The sequence below is a fragment of the Netta rufina genome (assembly GCF_964035555.1).
Source record: "Netta rufina genome assembly, chromosome: 4".
Lineage (NCBI taxonomy): Eukaryota > Metazoa > Chordata > Aves > Anseriformes > Anatidae > Netta > Netta rufina.
Window position 1 is genome coordinate 65,203,380 of NC_140127.1, and position 16,083 is coordinate 65,219,462.

The window sequence follows — 16,083 nt, forward strand, 5'->3', positions numbered from 1 at the left end:
AAAAAACAACTGCTTAGGACTGAGGAATATTTATGTAAAATTCCTTATTTTTGTCAAAGGACTTTTATCATTAAAGTACTGCCTCAAAAATTGAGTAAAAACAGCAGTTGCTGTCATTAAATGACTTTCTGTTGTTGTTCTGTCTGGTACACCTGAAACTGAGAAGGTCAGTTTGTTCATGTATAGTTTCTGAGATGCTTTTACTTTTTAAGCCTCTTAATTCTGAAAGTCAGTAAATTGCTTTGGATTTGAATAATGAAACTTCTTAGCAAGAGGACAGAACGCAGGATCTCTGGTACCCTGAAGTTTAGCAAGGTGGGTACTGTCTGAGCAAGGCTGGAATTCTAGGTTACTTTTTGGAAACTGATACGTGTAAGGCTTTTCAGTAGGTGCATTTCCTACTCATAATGTTGAAAACTACTTACATGTATGTTACATGTCCCTTGGTCACAAATCCAGGCCTGATTGCCTTTTAACTGACTGCTCAATAGAGTGAGCAGGTTAGTTATTGAAGTTCCTGTGTACTTCACTCACTGAACATGTGTACTGTGACATGTGAAAGTCTACCCCAAGATGGTGCTAGAGCTTTAATTAAAGTAATCAGTGTATCGTTATTCTGCTGAACTGTGTGAGGACATCTTAAGGTGTGGGCATGCTGCAGTTTGGAGCGTTGGCTTTGCTTGCTCTCAACTATGAGCGAGGATCACCCTTCTGATGGCTGTTATCGTATGGGAGTGCTTAGGGGACCAAGTCCTTTCCTGGACAAGTTATACCTGGATTGCTGTTTCTTGATGTATCCCCTGGTTTGAATTTCTTAACTCTCAGTTTTCTTTGGTTTTACATGCCGACATGCAAAATGTTTGTCCTTCTTCCTGCTGTATTCTAAATGGTTAAGTAGTAAACATTTCTGTGTGTCTGACAAGGATGATTGCTGGAATCTTTTTCCAGGAAATTCATAAACACTTCACAACATCAGAGCATGTAATCTTCCTTCTGGGTCATGTAGTTGGCCTTCTGGAAAGGCATATGCTATCTGTCTTTAGAACATGTAGCATTATTTAGGAAAGGATTTTAAAATTAGTCAAGGTGCTAAGAAGGATTTTTAATGAGATGTATGTTTTGAAATTTAAAACTGAGCTAGAACTGGTATCACTTTTTTTTTTTCCCCTGTGAGAAAGTGCCATAGGGTTTTATTATATCCAACCAGTCATTGTTTCTGTACACTAATTTCGTTTGTATTGGTTTAAGAGAATTTGCATTGGCTCTGTATTAACCAAATCTGTTGGCTTACAAAATTTATCTAATCTGTGTTGTACTGAATTTGACAAACTGTTAAACTGTATTTTATAACTTCGGGTACTATATAGAAAACTGAAGTGAATTTGTCTTGACAAGGTAATCATCACAGAAAAAAATAGTTGCAATAAATCAATTCCTTTCTCCTTATCACTTTTGCTGTCCAGTAACATTCATGGTAACGTGTATCTGCTTTGTCAGGTTACTGAAACTGCTACCCTGAGAATAATAGTAATTTTCAATGAAGTTGACAAAGTTTTAATTATTCCAATGTTTATACCAGTTTTCTTGATACAGAATAAGTATATATTGAACTGGAAAAGTTCTTCGCAGGAGCTAAGTCTATATGGAAGTTATATTTAAAAGTTACTTCATTTCACGTGTGCTCCCAACAATAACGGGAGCACAGGGGGGCAAGGGGATTCTTTTGCCAGCATCTTCTCTGAGAAATCTGGGACAGAAAGAAGTTTGTATATCCATGTGAGGAGAGAAGATGGTACGCTGTTTCAGACACACAGCCATGGCTGTGAGAATGGTAGAGAGGTCAGTTATGGAATATGAACTTGGGTTTCATCATAAAATCTACTAGACTAATTTTCCTTAGTGTAGGAAACCACCATTTTCCATAAATCCATAATTGGAGCCCATTATGAATTCTTATCTTAAGAAGAAGCAGACTTCAGTGTACCTAACAGGGAATTTCCAGGTGTCCCTTCTTTAGTTTGCCCTATGCAAAAAATCACTTTTGCATGACTGTTGAAAAGCTTTTAAGAGTTTCTCCCATTTCATTGGGATACATACAGGTAAGAATAGTTCAGCATCTTAGAGCTGAAGTAGTGTGATTAAACAGTAAGCACTGCTTACAAGGATACTAAATCTGTTCTGGCTTCGAAGTCAGCATGTTTCTTAACAAACGATTAATAATATTCAAGAGTATTTTTTATTTATTTTTTTTCAGAGAGAAATTATCCTTTCTTTAAGAAAGAACTTGAATCTCAATGTAGCTCACTTTAGGATTAGGAATCTATAGCGGCTAGAATGAAGTCACTGTAGAATTAAGTTATTTAACTCCTGTTTAACAGTTCAGCTGGTTTGGTAACCCACATTTAGGGATAGTGTGTTCATGTTAAGTCAGTTTGAGTTTAGAACATGGTGTGTAAAGTGGAGAGTAAAATCTCTGGAACCTGAGCCTGATTCTAGATACGTGATTTACCTTTCCTAATGCTGTCTTAGTAAAGAAGACGGGACTAAGAGAGTTGCAAGGAAGTAGTTTTATCCTCTTGTTGGAGAGCTGTTGCTTAAATATTGCTTGAAGTTGGATGTTTTTTTACACTGTCTGTTTGTCTGCTAAAAGAAATCAGACATTCCAAGATCGTACATCTGTTGAAGATTATTCAGAAATAATCACTTACTCATAGCCCCAATAGAGAAGTTAATAATTGTATTTTTTTTTTTCTGATTGTACCAATATCTTTGGTGTAAATCATTGTGTATTCAAGTAAAAAGATAAAGATTTGCATTCTTGCTACTGAAGGGACCAACAGTGTTGTTCAAATACGTTCTCTGTCATCTATCTTACTATATTGGAAGAAAATAGCAAAATGCAAACTGGAGCATTCTTTTATTCCTTAGAGCTCTACATGGATTGAGCCCTCCAGGAGGGATGTTGTTTTGGTGGATTTATTTATATATTTAGTGGTGATCTTGGGGGTGTGGATTTCTTTAGTCCTTTCTATCTCTTGAGTACCTCTTTTGAGACTATTGGCAGAGATTCTTGGATTTGATTAGAAATTAGATACCTTTTCCAACAAGATTAAGTATAACAGTTACCATTTTCTATGCAACTTCAAATAATAAATTTCCTGCTGAGCCTTAAAACCAGGTCCAGGTAACAGTGACAAGGCTGGCCAGCGATCAGCTTGCTTTTGCAAGACAGCACTAAATTGACCTGATCATCTAATCTTGATATTTATGAACATAAAGATAATGCTTTTTGCTTGTTTTTCACTTGTTTTGGTTTCAGACTTTGCAAAACTACTCACCACACTATATAGAACTCAGCTTAATTTGGGTGCCTGTATTTACAGGACTGTCCTGCTTCCCCACACAGGTGTGTTGTTCTGAAGATCGATAAAAGCTGATGCAGGACATTAAGCACAAACAAAAGGAATACATGGCTGAATTTACCTGGGAATTGTTTCTTGAGCAATAGATTTACAGATACAGCTTAAAGTGGAAATAAATGGAGCATTCCTCATATAGATGAATAGCAGATCCAGGAATTTTAACTGGAAATTCCTCCATGCTGTTAGCAAGGGAAACAGTAAGTTATTTGTCATGTATGCTTAATAAAATTTGTAACCTCAAGAAAACTTACGTACTATGGCAGTAACTGCAGGAAACTGAAGAAAATTTCAGGAGTTTGGGAAGCAGTGAAGATGGTTGTTTTTTGTTAGCTTGTGTGCTCCTGCCCCCTTGACCATTGATTGGCAAGTTACAGTCTGCTCTCATCCTGGAAGCAGTCTGAGGTGCTTATTGCAGATTCTTAAATTGATGTTCAATAAAAAGTAAGATGACCTTGTGACTCTTCTTTTAGACTTCTACAGAAAATAAAATTGTGGTACTTATACCTATAACTAGATACACTGTACTGCATCAGAATTTTAGAAAATGAAACTTAGACTTCTATCTAGCTCTCTTTATCCTACAAAATATAGAAATAGATGTGTGGTTGCAATGAATCATGTCTTGTCTTATTCAGTTCACGTGGCTAAACAGCTGATTCATATGGAATAGCTACCTAATCCTTCACTTGGTGACAGGCTGCATGCCAAGAAAACAGTCCTGATGCACTACAATCAAAGTACATCTTGGTCTGGAGAGCCTGATGACCTGTTAAAAGAATGATTTGAAACTATGGATATATTGATTAACCTTAATTTCTAGATCGTTTCAACTCTTTCTGTGAAAGAAGCATCAGAATTCTGCTCCAGATGACCCTGCATGAGCAGGGTTTTGGACCAGATGAACTCCGCAGGTACTTTCAAACCTACACAATCCAGTGAGTCTGTGAAATGTGATGAAAACAGGAAAGTGAAGTGAGGACTTACTTCTAGCTTATACTTTTGAAACAACTTTTTTTTTTTTTTTTTTAAAAGGGAAAGAAAAAAAGAAAGAAAACTTTTTTTTGTTGTTATACTGAAGCATAATGCTTCTCTTCAAAAAGCTTAAAAAGGAACAAGGAACTTCCCTCATAACTTACAGACCTCAAGTAACAGGCCATGTTTAGTAAATAATCCAGGGTACACAGTTCAAAGCTTCTGAAGGAAGGTATTAATTTAGGTTAAGCTAGAAGGGGGGGGGGAACAATGCCACAACCTTTGCCTCATGAGTTGTGTAACCTGATGGAATTTTTCTGTTTCTGCAGATAAGTTCTGGTACATCAGATTTGGAAAGCTCATTCAAAATGAACTCTTTTTTTTTTTTTTTTTTTTTTTTTCCCCTTGCCATGTTTTCTCCTTTTTTGTCCAGAATTTTTGGCTATTCCTTGTTTACAAATCTGCAGAACAATGTATGTACATGTATTTGCCCAGCATTTTTTGGATGGAAGTGTGCAAGCCATAACTAGATGACATTACTTGGGCTGCAGAGCCAGTGGAAGAGCAAAATTCTGTTATGTATGCTATCCTCAGTTCTGTAGAATGACTACATGAAATAATAGTGGTGTTCGAACATTTCTGATCAAATTCGGGGGAAAATAAAGGCATTAAATCTTTTGGACAGTGACCGTGTGGTGCTTGTTTGCAGCCTTCAGAAGTAATCTGCTAGCGGAGATAAAGGTCAGCAAGAATTAAAGTGGTAGGGCCTAATGTTTGACTGCTTCATCCTAAAAACTCTCAGAGCATTAGAAGCCAGTGGCCACTGCTACGTAGGCAACAGTTTTTAGTGGACTCTCATATTGTGCACATAATTATAGTTTGTTTCCATGGTTCACAATTAATTAAATTGATTACTTTAAATTTATAAAAGGATTTCTGCAATAAATTTACAGATCTAGTAGTACCTTCTGGGAATGTTTTCTGCAGTTTTACAGGGGTGCAAACATGTTCAAAAGCAATTTAGTTGCTGGAAGCTTGTGGTCTCTGACTGCTCCACTTGAAAAGCAGAGCATGTTAAAAAGATCTTGAAGTTTTGTCATTCCCTCTGCATACTTTTGGATGCGTGTGTCTATACATATGTTTGTATGCAATACTGTATTGCAGTGTTACATGCAGTATGTCTAAATACTTTTATATTTACTTCTAAACAGTGAGCTTTGCTTTTTTTTTTTTTTTTTTTCCACTGCTCTCATTCCTCATTATGCAGAACTACATTAATTTGCCTCTGAATGTTAGTCTGTAAGCAAGACTATTAGAGAGCGTCCTATAACTGTAGCAGTCAGATTGACTGTTCTTTTCATGCTGGGTGAGTTCAGAAGCTTAATTTATCTATTAGCACAGTCGTTCCTGTGCCAGTAATATAACACCTCTCCTTTATGTAAGCCTTCCCTTGCCTCAGCCAGCTGATGAAAAGCCAAAAAGCACAGCTTTTGGTGGAACTGGATGTAAGTTAAAGCAGAGGAAAGAAATAGGATGTTTGAAAAAGTAGAATAGAATAAAAATGTGTGGAGGAGGATTTGAGCAAAATGTAAGTATGAATTAAAAAAAAAAAAAAAAAGACGCTGCCTTCTGTAGCTGGAATGAGAGCAAAGGGTTAGTGGAAATCTGGGTCAATAGTTTAAATAATCTCACAGGTGATCAGGAGATTTAAGCTTTTCATGTTGGAATTACAAATGCAATCCTAATTAAGTGCTAAGACTTCCACATTGAAAAGTACTTTCAAGATACTCTAGTATTTGTCCTGTTTGGGGACTGTCTTTTAATTTAAACCTAAGCAAAGCACTCTAGGCAGATCACCTAATTTTGTGAAGGCAGCGCCTGAAATATCCTGCTTTCTGGCACTGGGGTTGCTGCAACTACAATGCATTAACTTAAACAACGAAAAATTACATTTAATAAATCACATATTCAGCCAAGAACATGGTCATATATAGAATAGTTGCTGTGGCATTTGCTTCATTGTCTGCAGCCTGTTTTACATACTGCAGCAAGAGGTTGAGTAAGTGGTCTCCAGAGACTTGGCATTCTGCACAGTGCCTTCTTTTTTTTTTTTTCCCTTTTAACCTAGCACTAGCTACATAGGAGTGCTATGCAGGACAGCATGCAGCGTGTCAGCTGACTCAAGTATTAGTTTCATGGTACGGGAGGAAATGAAGTGTTTGATTTGAAAAGTTTTCCCTTCTTCAGTGTAATGGTGAGCATATCGTTGCTGTTTTGGGTGGATTTCTTGATTTGACATGATGGTGTAGATGCGATTCCTTAACTTATTTATATTGCTTAGGTTTTGAGCATTTGCTACAAGTGTCTGCTCAGTTAGAGGCTTCTGAGAGCTAGGCGAAAACAAGGCCAGCTCCTCCTCTGCTGCCCTTTTGCGGGGAGGAAGGGGGAGTCAGAAGCGATAAAGGTATAAACTGACAATTATTACAGCTACATAGGCTTGTCCATTTTACTGTGCTGCTTAGCTCTTTCTGAATAATATGATTTCTGCTAGTAAATTTACTGATCTAGAAGATACCTTCTAATGCTTAATATTGCTAAGTCATCCTCAGTTAAGTACGTGGCATAAAGTTTTATATTTAAGGCTTCAGTGCAGCAATGCTGATGCAAAAAGAAAATTGCTTTCTCACTTGACTGCAAATAATTAAAATTTAGAGGTTAGCATTAAGTCAATGATTCAGTATATGATTTTTCAAGTGTGTGTTTCTGACAGATTTAAACAAGCTGGTTTCACTGTATAATTTAGTATTCCCTTTTCTATAAAATTTACTTGTGCTTTAAAGTCATATTTTCACATTTCTTAGCAATTTCTAGCCAGTGGGCTGGAGAAAGAAGGAACTCTGAGATCTTGGAAAAACAAATCTGCCACAACAGTGACACAGCAAATCTCAAACTTCTTTTTATGCATTTCTTTACCTTTACATGTTATTCATGTTACTTTTGGAGAGTGTGCAAATTCCCTGACTATGTGCACACAAGATCGTGCTAAATTCAAGTGAGGTAGTTCTGTAGGAGGGTTTGTAGCAGTCTCAGTCTCCAGGTGGGATGGGGACAAGATACTGGAGCTGTTATTTGGAAAAACTGTGTATAAGGTACAAGAAGCTGCCCAAGTCTCTGTAGTTAGCGCTCCCAGCTGTGAGGTAAGTGAAGGGGGCTTCCCACATCCTCTTCACCTGTTTCAGATTGCCTTTTTGCTGTGATTCCAGCCTTCTGTTTACACTGCACTTTGCCAACTGCAATCTCCAAATGTGGCCCCTGCATATTGAAATAATAGCACAGTACTCACCTCACCTGGTTTTCCTTCCGAGAGGAATTAACATTCCAGGCTGTAGGTTGGTATTCAGTGTTTCGCTGACTGGCATGTAAGTTTAATTCTATTAGAATAGCGTGGTGTTTTCTCCAGTGGGACAGTTGGCAGCCCACTGTCCTGCTTTATGCAACCGCTTATCTTTCAGTGTTTTGCTGCTCTGGTACTGCTGCTTTATCTAGAACTGCTCACAAGTCTAGGCAGATGGTAAAAGCAGAAAAATGCATGTGCAAATAGCATTGAAATTGGATTTAAAAGGAAACTTGAGGGTAAAGGCTTATGTGTGGGAATAAAGGAGGAAAACAGAAGCTGATAAGGGAAGATGAATAAGCTATTTTTCCCTCTGTTCTCCTAAGCAAACAACACTATGTTTTAAAATAAGAAAAATTAAAAAATTGGGCATTGCAAACTGACAGAGCAACGGGATATGTTTTGCATGAAGATGCTTCGGGAACTTTTCCTCTCCGTCCTTGCTAAATACCTTTTCATAGTGTTCTACTTTTCACCTTCACTCCTGATTTTGTGTCCTTTTTAACAGTCCCTTTCTCGCAGGTATAAATTGTGCAGCAAAAAGGGTCAGGCTTAGCTTTTTGAAATGTGTCTCAGTGATGAGCTGATTCTGGGACTTTTATCCTGAGGCACTCAGCTAAACCAAGTGATACAGGGCAGTAAATGTGACTATCTAGTTTGTAAAACCTTGGATATACGGTAATTTGTGACTTGCAGTTTGAATGTATTCAGTTCTTTTGTGGAATCATTTTTATCTCTGATTAATGTATTTACAGGAATGGATTTATATTTAGGAATATTTTTTCTTGCTTTTTAATGCATAATTACCATGCAAAAATACACTGCTGCCAAGATAGGTTTACTTTATCGATGTCTTTGTATAAAATGAATATTCTTTTATTTTTGGTAAGCTATATTTTCTGTTTTTTCTTTTTTTTTTTTTTTTTTTCGTGGTTTTGTTTTTTGTTATTGTGCAGAGCTCTGGGATTGAAACTTTAGTGGAGGAGCTTTGCTCCAGACTGAAAGACCTTCAGAGTAAGCAAGGTAAGGAATAAATCTTGAAACTTTTGAGGCTGTATATTGTATTTACTAACCCTTCTGATATTTGGGAGAAGAGGGGATGGGCTGTTATTTCAGTAGCTCTTCCTTTTAGGCCATGCAATTTAAAAATATGCTTGAATAATTTAATTCAAATAGTTCAAACAATTGTATGCTAGTATGCTTTATTTACCTAAGAAATAGCCATTCGCAAATGGAATTCTTGTGAAAAGAAGTAACTGCCCAGCCAGGCATGCTTTTTTAGTAAATATTCCATATTCAGCATTGTCTCTTCCTGCCAAAAGAAATTAAAATGCAGTGGGCTTGATTCTTTTCCTTTTGTATATCGATATTTACAAAAAATAGCTATTCTTGTGAAAATCATCTGAGTAGCTGTCACAGAGGTGTGCTTAAAATCCCTGGTCTTTAGGGAAGTGGTAATTGAGGATATTATGTTCCCAAGTGTATGGCAGGGAGCATAATATAAAATTACGTCTCCAATGGAAGTTCATTGCACTTAAATGTTTGTTCAGGCACAAAGCAGCAGCCTTTGACACCTTACAGTAAACATAATATGGGTCCGGCGTAGTATAAATAGCAATGAAGGGTAAGTATTTGCCTGCTCAAAGCATAATTTTAACTGTTTCAATTCCCTTCTTCTGTTTTTAAGCAGTAATCACTAGTCTCTCACTATTTCATAGTGCTGTGATACTTTCTTATTGAGCTGAGGTGATGCAGACCATTTATTTAGAAAAAAGTGGAATTTGTCTGCATCTTGCAGCATTTTTTATTTTTGTACTTTCACATTTTAATAGAAAGAATTAAAAATCAGTAGAGTCACCTCTCGCATAGGAAAGATGCTTTTATATCCACACAAAACACAGCAATTACTGCCAGGGTACTTTCTTTTGGTGAAATATTTAAGAAATTAGGTGTAACTATCCATAAAAATGCTTAGTTAAAGATTTTTTTTCTTTGTTATATGTAGCAATGTAAGGAGGGGATAAGGATTTAAAAACCTCCATAGGAAGTCTCCTAGTGGGGGCATTGTTAACCACAAAAAGGCCTGCTGCTGCTTGCCTGACATGTTTGGTGAAATTTGTGGGGTTTAGCAATACAACTGTGGGAAACTTGAATCTTTGTTGATTTCTTGAGACTTCTGTATGCATAATATTCAGGCCATGCTTTGTTCTGTTTATAGTGTTTTATGAAAAATAGCTGCACATCCTGGTGGTTTTTGTTAAAGACTGTTATAAAATGAATTGGATTTTTGAATTTGTTAAGCATTTGGAATTTTCTTCCAAAACAGAGGAGAAGATTCACAAAAAGTTAGAAGGCTCTTTGTCTCCTGAGACTGATTTATCTCCCACAGCAAAGGATCAAGTAGAAATGTATGTTGTTGTTGTTATTATCTTAGACCTTTCTCTCTTCTCTCCTTTTACACCCATATTTTAAAACAGTGAAGTTAACTTAGTGGTAAATCTGGAGCTTTTTGGATATTAGGCAATATTTTTTTTCCTGCCATCTTCTTTTGTTCATCTTACATATTTAAACACAAGCATTTAATGCCATGGGCTAGCTTAATTTCTGGCAAGTCCTGACTACATTTTGCTGCATTCTTTTTGGCTATATGCAGAACTCAAACCAGATTGTATTTTGGTTTGCTTGAGACCAAGTCAGCTAGACAAATTAAAAACCCTTGAAATGGTATTAATTGAGATGTTTCAGGGGGAGAATCAGTTTTCTGTCTTCAGAACTCTGTCTTCTGTTGCAGAAATGGGAAACTGCAACTCTTTATAACCAAAGTGGTCTCCTGGTTACCAAGGACCTGAAAATGGTGTTCTCGTACCCAGGAGCTTTCTTGTTGTCTTTTCTTGGAGATACGACTCTGCCTGTATCTTTTACTAATGACTATTGCTAGCAACAGTCTAGTCCAAGTGTTGCTACATGGATGCTACTTCTTCAGGGAGCTGATTGTGCTGGTACTTAACTTGACTGATTTCTTGTTTTTAAAAACAACATTGAAACACATGAGAATTGGTACAAATCTCTTTATTGTTAAATACATGCTGCTTTCATGTGGCAGAAAAACACTTTTAAGTCTTCTTCCTGTTGGACAAAGCTGTGATGCATCTTAAACTACTGTATACCTATACTTTTTTGCAATAACTAAGACTTTTTAAAAATTGGAGCTTACTGTTTGTCTATGCAAAACCATGATTGATTTCTGCAGTAACTTTAATAACTGGAAGAACAAGCTATGTAGAAGCTAACAGTTCTTGTTTTACAAAGGAGAATTAACTAGCCGCTGAAATTCAGAACTGAATTGACTGAGAATCAGAACTTCCTCATTTACACTTTAAACCAAACACACGTAAGACTGGTATAGTAAATTGCTACATTATCTAATAAATTTGGAGTCAGGCCTTCACTGTTTTAAGCATTCACAATTTCTGTCTACAGTGAAATTTAATACTTCCTAGAACTGGGATTGTTTTACTTTGCTGTGTGTTTTTTAATAATTTATAAGTACTTTTAAAGCTATCTTAATCTCCCCTTTGTTGTCATTCAAATAAACAGTGCTAAGAGTGGAATGTGTGTAAGTAGAACAAACTAGATTTTTTGACAATCGGATTGGTAGTGATTTGATGTTTTACTTTCTGGTTTTAATGCCTGTCTGAAGTTCAAAGATACGAATGTCACCTTTTTGTATTGCTTTCAGGTACTATGAAGCGTTTCCTCCTCTTTCTGAAAAGCCAGTTTGCCTGCAGGAAATTATGACTGTATGGAATAAATCCAAAGTATGCTCTTACTCTAGCTCCTCATCTTCATCCACTGCTCCACCAACTAGCACAGATACATCTTCTCCAAAGGACTGCAATAGTGAAAGTGAAGTAACTAAAGATAAAAGTAATAAAGTACCTGCCACTGTACAAGAAAGAACCCAGCAGAAGAAAAGTAAAAACGAGAAAGAAAACAAGTTTAGTAACAATGCTGTTGAAGATAAGCCTGTTTTGTACAAAAAACAAGTCCGACATAAGGCTGAGGGAAAGATGCGTCCTCGCTCCTGGTCTTCTGGGTCCAGTGAGGCTGGCTCAAGTTCTAGTGGTAATCAAGGTGAATACAAGGCATCGATGAAATGTATAAAAGTAAGACATAAAACAAGAGAGGTTCGAAACAAAAAGGGGCGTAACGGGCAAAGCAGGCTTGCAGTGAAATCTGGTGAAAAGGCTGATAGAAAAGTCCACAGCGGAAGCAGTAGCAGCAGTAGCAGCGGGTCCATCAAACAGCTGTGCAAAAGAGGTAAAAGGCCATTAAAAGAAATTGGAAGAAAAGAAGCTGGCGGTAACGATGGAAAAGATTTGTATTTAGACAGCAGAAATGAAAAGGAATATAAAGAAGAACCCTTGTGGTATACTGAGCCGATCACAGAGTACTTTGTTCCTCTTAGCAGAAAAAGCAAGCTGGAGACTACGTACCGCAACCGAGAAGATATATGTGGCGTAACATCAGAGGCTGTAGAAGAGTTGTCTGAATCAGTGCATGGTCTTTGTATTAGCAACAATAATATTCATAAAACATACCTCGCAGCAGGTACTTTCATCGATGGTCACTTTGTAGAAATGCCTGCAGTTCTAAATGAGGATATTGACCTCGCTGGGACCTCAATTTGTTCTCAACCGGAGGACGACAAATATTTAGATGATGTTCATCTATCAGAACTAACGCACTTCTATGAAGTGGATATTGATCAATCCATGTTGGATCCTGGTGCCTCAGATACGATGCAAGGGGAGAGTCGGATTTTAAATATGATTCGACAAAAGAGTAAAGAAAAAACTGATTTTGAGGCAGAATGTTGCATAGTGTTAGATGGAATGGAGTTGCAAGGGGAAAGTGCAATATGGACAGATTCGACCAGCTCTGTTGGTGCTGAAGGGTGGTTCTTGCAAGACCTTAGTAATTTAGCTCAATTTTGGGAGTGCTGTTCATCTTCTAGTTCTGGTGATGCGGATGGGGAAAGTTTCGGAGGAGATTCTCCTATCAGATTCTCCCCCATCTTAGACAGCACAATGCTTAATTCACACATGCTTGCTGGCAATCAAGAGCTCTTTTCAGATATTAATGAAGGGTCTGGTATAAACTCTTGTTTTTCAGTGTTTGAAGTGCAATGCAGTAACTCTGTTTTACCATTTTCTTTTGAAACACTCAACTTGGGAAATGAAAATGCAGATTCTAGTAGCACTGCTAATATTCTTGGGAAAACACAGTCTAGATTGCTAATATGGACCAAAAATAGTGCCTTTGATGAAAATGAACACTGTTCCAATCTTTCAACAAGAACTTGTAGTCCATGGTCACACTCTGAAGAAACACGTTCAGACAATGAGACTTTAAATATTCCGTATGAAGAATCCACGCAATTTAATGCAGAAGATATTAATTATGTAGTTCCTAGAGTGTCTTCAAGTTATGTAGATGAAGAAATTCTAGACTTTTTGCCAGAAGAAACCTGCCAGCAACAAGCTAGAACTTTAGGAGAAATGCCCACTTTGATTTTCAAAAAAAAATCTAAGCTAGAATCTGTCTGTGGTATTCAGCTAGAACAAAAAGCAGAAAGTAAAGACTATGAAACTACACAAGGGTGTAGTGAAAGCAGTCCACATGGAGATGGCTACAGCTCAGGGGTTATTAAAGATATTTGGACAAATATGACAGACAGAAATTCTGCAGCAATGGTAGAAATAGAAGGAATAGAAGATGAATTGTTTTCAACTGATGTAAATAACTATTGCTGCTGTTTGGATACAGAAGCAAAAGTTGAAACCCTCCAGGAGCCCAATAAAGCAGTGCAGAGATCAGAGTATCACCTTTGGGAAGGTCAAAAAGAGAATTTAGAGAAGAGAGCCTTTGTCTCGAATGATTTATCAAAAGTAGATGGTGGTGACTATACTACACCATCGAAACCTTGGGATGTTAATCAAGATAAAGAAAACTCGTTTATACTTGGCGGTGTGTACGGGGAGCTGAAAACATTTAACAGTGATGGAGAATGGGCGGTGGTGCCACCTAGTCACTCAAAAGGGAGCTTATTACAATGTGCAGCTTCTGATGTGGTGACAATAGCTGGTACAGATGTTTTTATGACTCCAGGTAACAGCTTTGCTCCTGGTCATAGGCAATTATGGAGGCCATTTGTATCATTTGAACAGAATGAGCAATCGAAGAGTGGAGATAATGGATTAAATAAGGGTTTCTCTTTTATCTTCCATGAAGACTTATTGGGAGCTTGTGGTAACTTTCAAGTTGATGAACCAGGGCTTGAGTACTCGTTCTCTTCCTTTGACCTGAACAATCCATTTTCTCAAGTTCTTCATGTAGAGTGTTCGTTTGAGCCAGAAGGAATTGCATCTTTCAGCCCTAGTTTTAAACCTAAGTCAATTCTGTGCTCTGATTCAGACAGTGAGGTTTTACACCCCAGGATATGTGGTGTTGATCGAACGCAGTACAGGGCTATACGGATTTCTCCGAGGACTCACTTTCGCCCAATTTCTGCATCTGAACTTTCTCCAGGTGGTGGAAGTGAGTCAGAATTTGAGTCAGAAAAAGATGAGGGAAGTATTGCTGTCCCTTCTCAAGTAGATGTGTTTGAGGATCCACAAGCCGATCTCAAACCTCTGGAAGAAGATGCAGAAAAGGAAGGGCATTATTATGGAAAATCAGAGCTTGAATCTGGAAAATTCCTTCCCAGATTAAAAAAGTCTGGAATGGAGAAGAGTGCACAAACATCATTGGATTCCCAAGAAGAATCGGCTGGGATGTTGCCAGTAGGAAACCAAGATCCGTGTTTAGAATGCAGTATGAAAGAATCCCTAGATGGGAGGGCGATGGAGAGCTCTAAAGTAAACTGCAGAATAGTGGAGCCACGTGAGGAGACTAGCAGGTTTTGCAGTTGTAAAGCAGGGTGCCATTTCCCCACATACGAGGATAATCCTGTTTCTTCAGGAGAGCTTGAAGAGGTATGTGGATGTGTAAAATTATGGAATTTGCAGCTAACAGCTGATAACCAGCAGTTCACCATGTGACAGTTCAATTTAAATGATTGTCATTATATAGCTCTCTAGAAAAATGTAGTTCTATAGAAACACGGGAGGTTCTGCCTGAACATCAGGAAACACTTTTTTGCCGTGAGGGTGACCAAGCAATGGCACGGGTTGCCCAGAGAGGTGGTGGAGTCACCCTCCTCGGAGGTACTCGGAAGCCGTCTGGACATGGTCCTGGTCAACCTCCTCTTGGTGGCCCTGCTTCAGCAGGGGGGTTGGACACGATGGCCTCCAGAGGTCCCTTTGAACCTTGGTCATTCTGTGGTTCTGTGAAAAAAATTAAGCATCTTCAGGCGTTACAGTGTCATCTTGCATAGCTTTAGAAATATATGCATGTGTACACTCGTGTGACTTTACAATCTGTTTACCTGAAGTTTTTAGTTTTTTTCTGATTTACATATGTTGAAATGTACATAAATTTTGAATAGTGAGATATTACTGAATTTGATTCAAGCCTATTTTAAAACACTGAAGAGGAAAATATGAAGTCAGTCTTTTCAATATGAATTTCAACATGAATTGTGATTACTTCCAAGTAGAAGACTATGGAGTTGAATTACTGCATGTAAACTTAAGCAAAGGAGGGTTTCTAGAAAGCTTTAATTAATCTGAAAAATAGTGTTCTCCTGTTGATGTTAGACACAAAAATAAATAAAACGTGGATGCAAAATGTACATTGCTACTGCAGCACTGTAAGGAGGCCTCAGTCTAAGACTTAAGCCCAGAATTTTGTTTCAGGTCATAGTAGTCATAGGTTAAGTAATAATCAAGAGCAAAAACTCTTCCAGACATAAATAAATAGCCAAGTCTGTCTTGCTGATCGTTCCCTTTGCTCTTGAGAGGGGAAAAAAAAAATAAAAAAAATTGACCTGCAAAATCATTTCATTGAGTGGCCAGCGCAGAGAAATTGTCTGGCTAGTTAGCAGTTGGATCTTACATTCTCTTTTTCCTCTTCAGTCTCTTCTTACGCATACTTGGCAGTTGTAGCACCTCCATTGGGAAGGCATTCTTCATGCTTTTAACTGGAGAGTTGTGCCTTGTGTTGTGCTGACTGTATGCTCCTCAATTGCAAGTTCAAATTGCTAATTCATATATGGGAAAGCTAACCATTTTCTCGCTAAAACTAAAGCTAACCTTTCAGTTGAATGAAAATTGAGTTCCTTATTTTGCTTCT

At 37.6% G+C, this 16,083-nt stretch overlaps 1 protein-coding gene across 1 annotated transcript in view; it reads left to right on the plus strand.

The window, feature by feature from the left end:
- The window catches only part of KIAA0232, a 67,622-nt gene that overhangs the window by 35,971 nt on the left and 15,568 nt on the right, over positions 1–16,083 (plus strand). Inside the window, exons 4-6 of the mRNA XM_084286232.1 lie at positions 8,745–8,811; positions 10,115–10,196; positions 11,528–14,825. Of these exons, the coding sequence (XP_084142358.1) occupies positions 8,745–8,811; positions 10,115–10,196; positions 11,528–14,825 (3,447 nt within the window). The remainder of the gene's footprint in view (positions 1–8,744; positions 8,812–10,114; positions 10,197–11,527; positions 14,826–16,083) is intronic.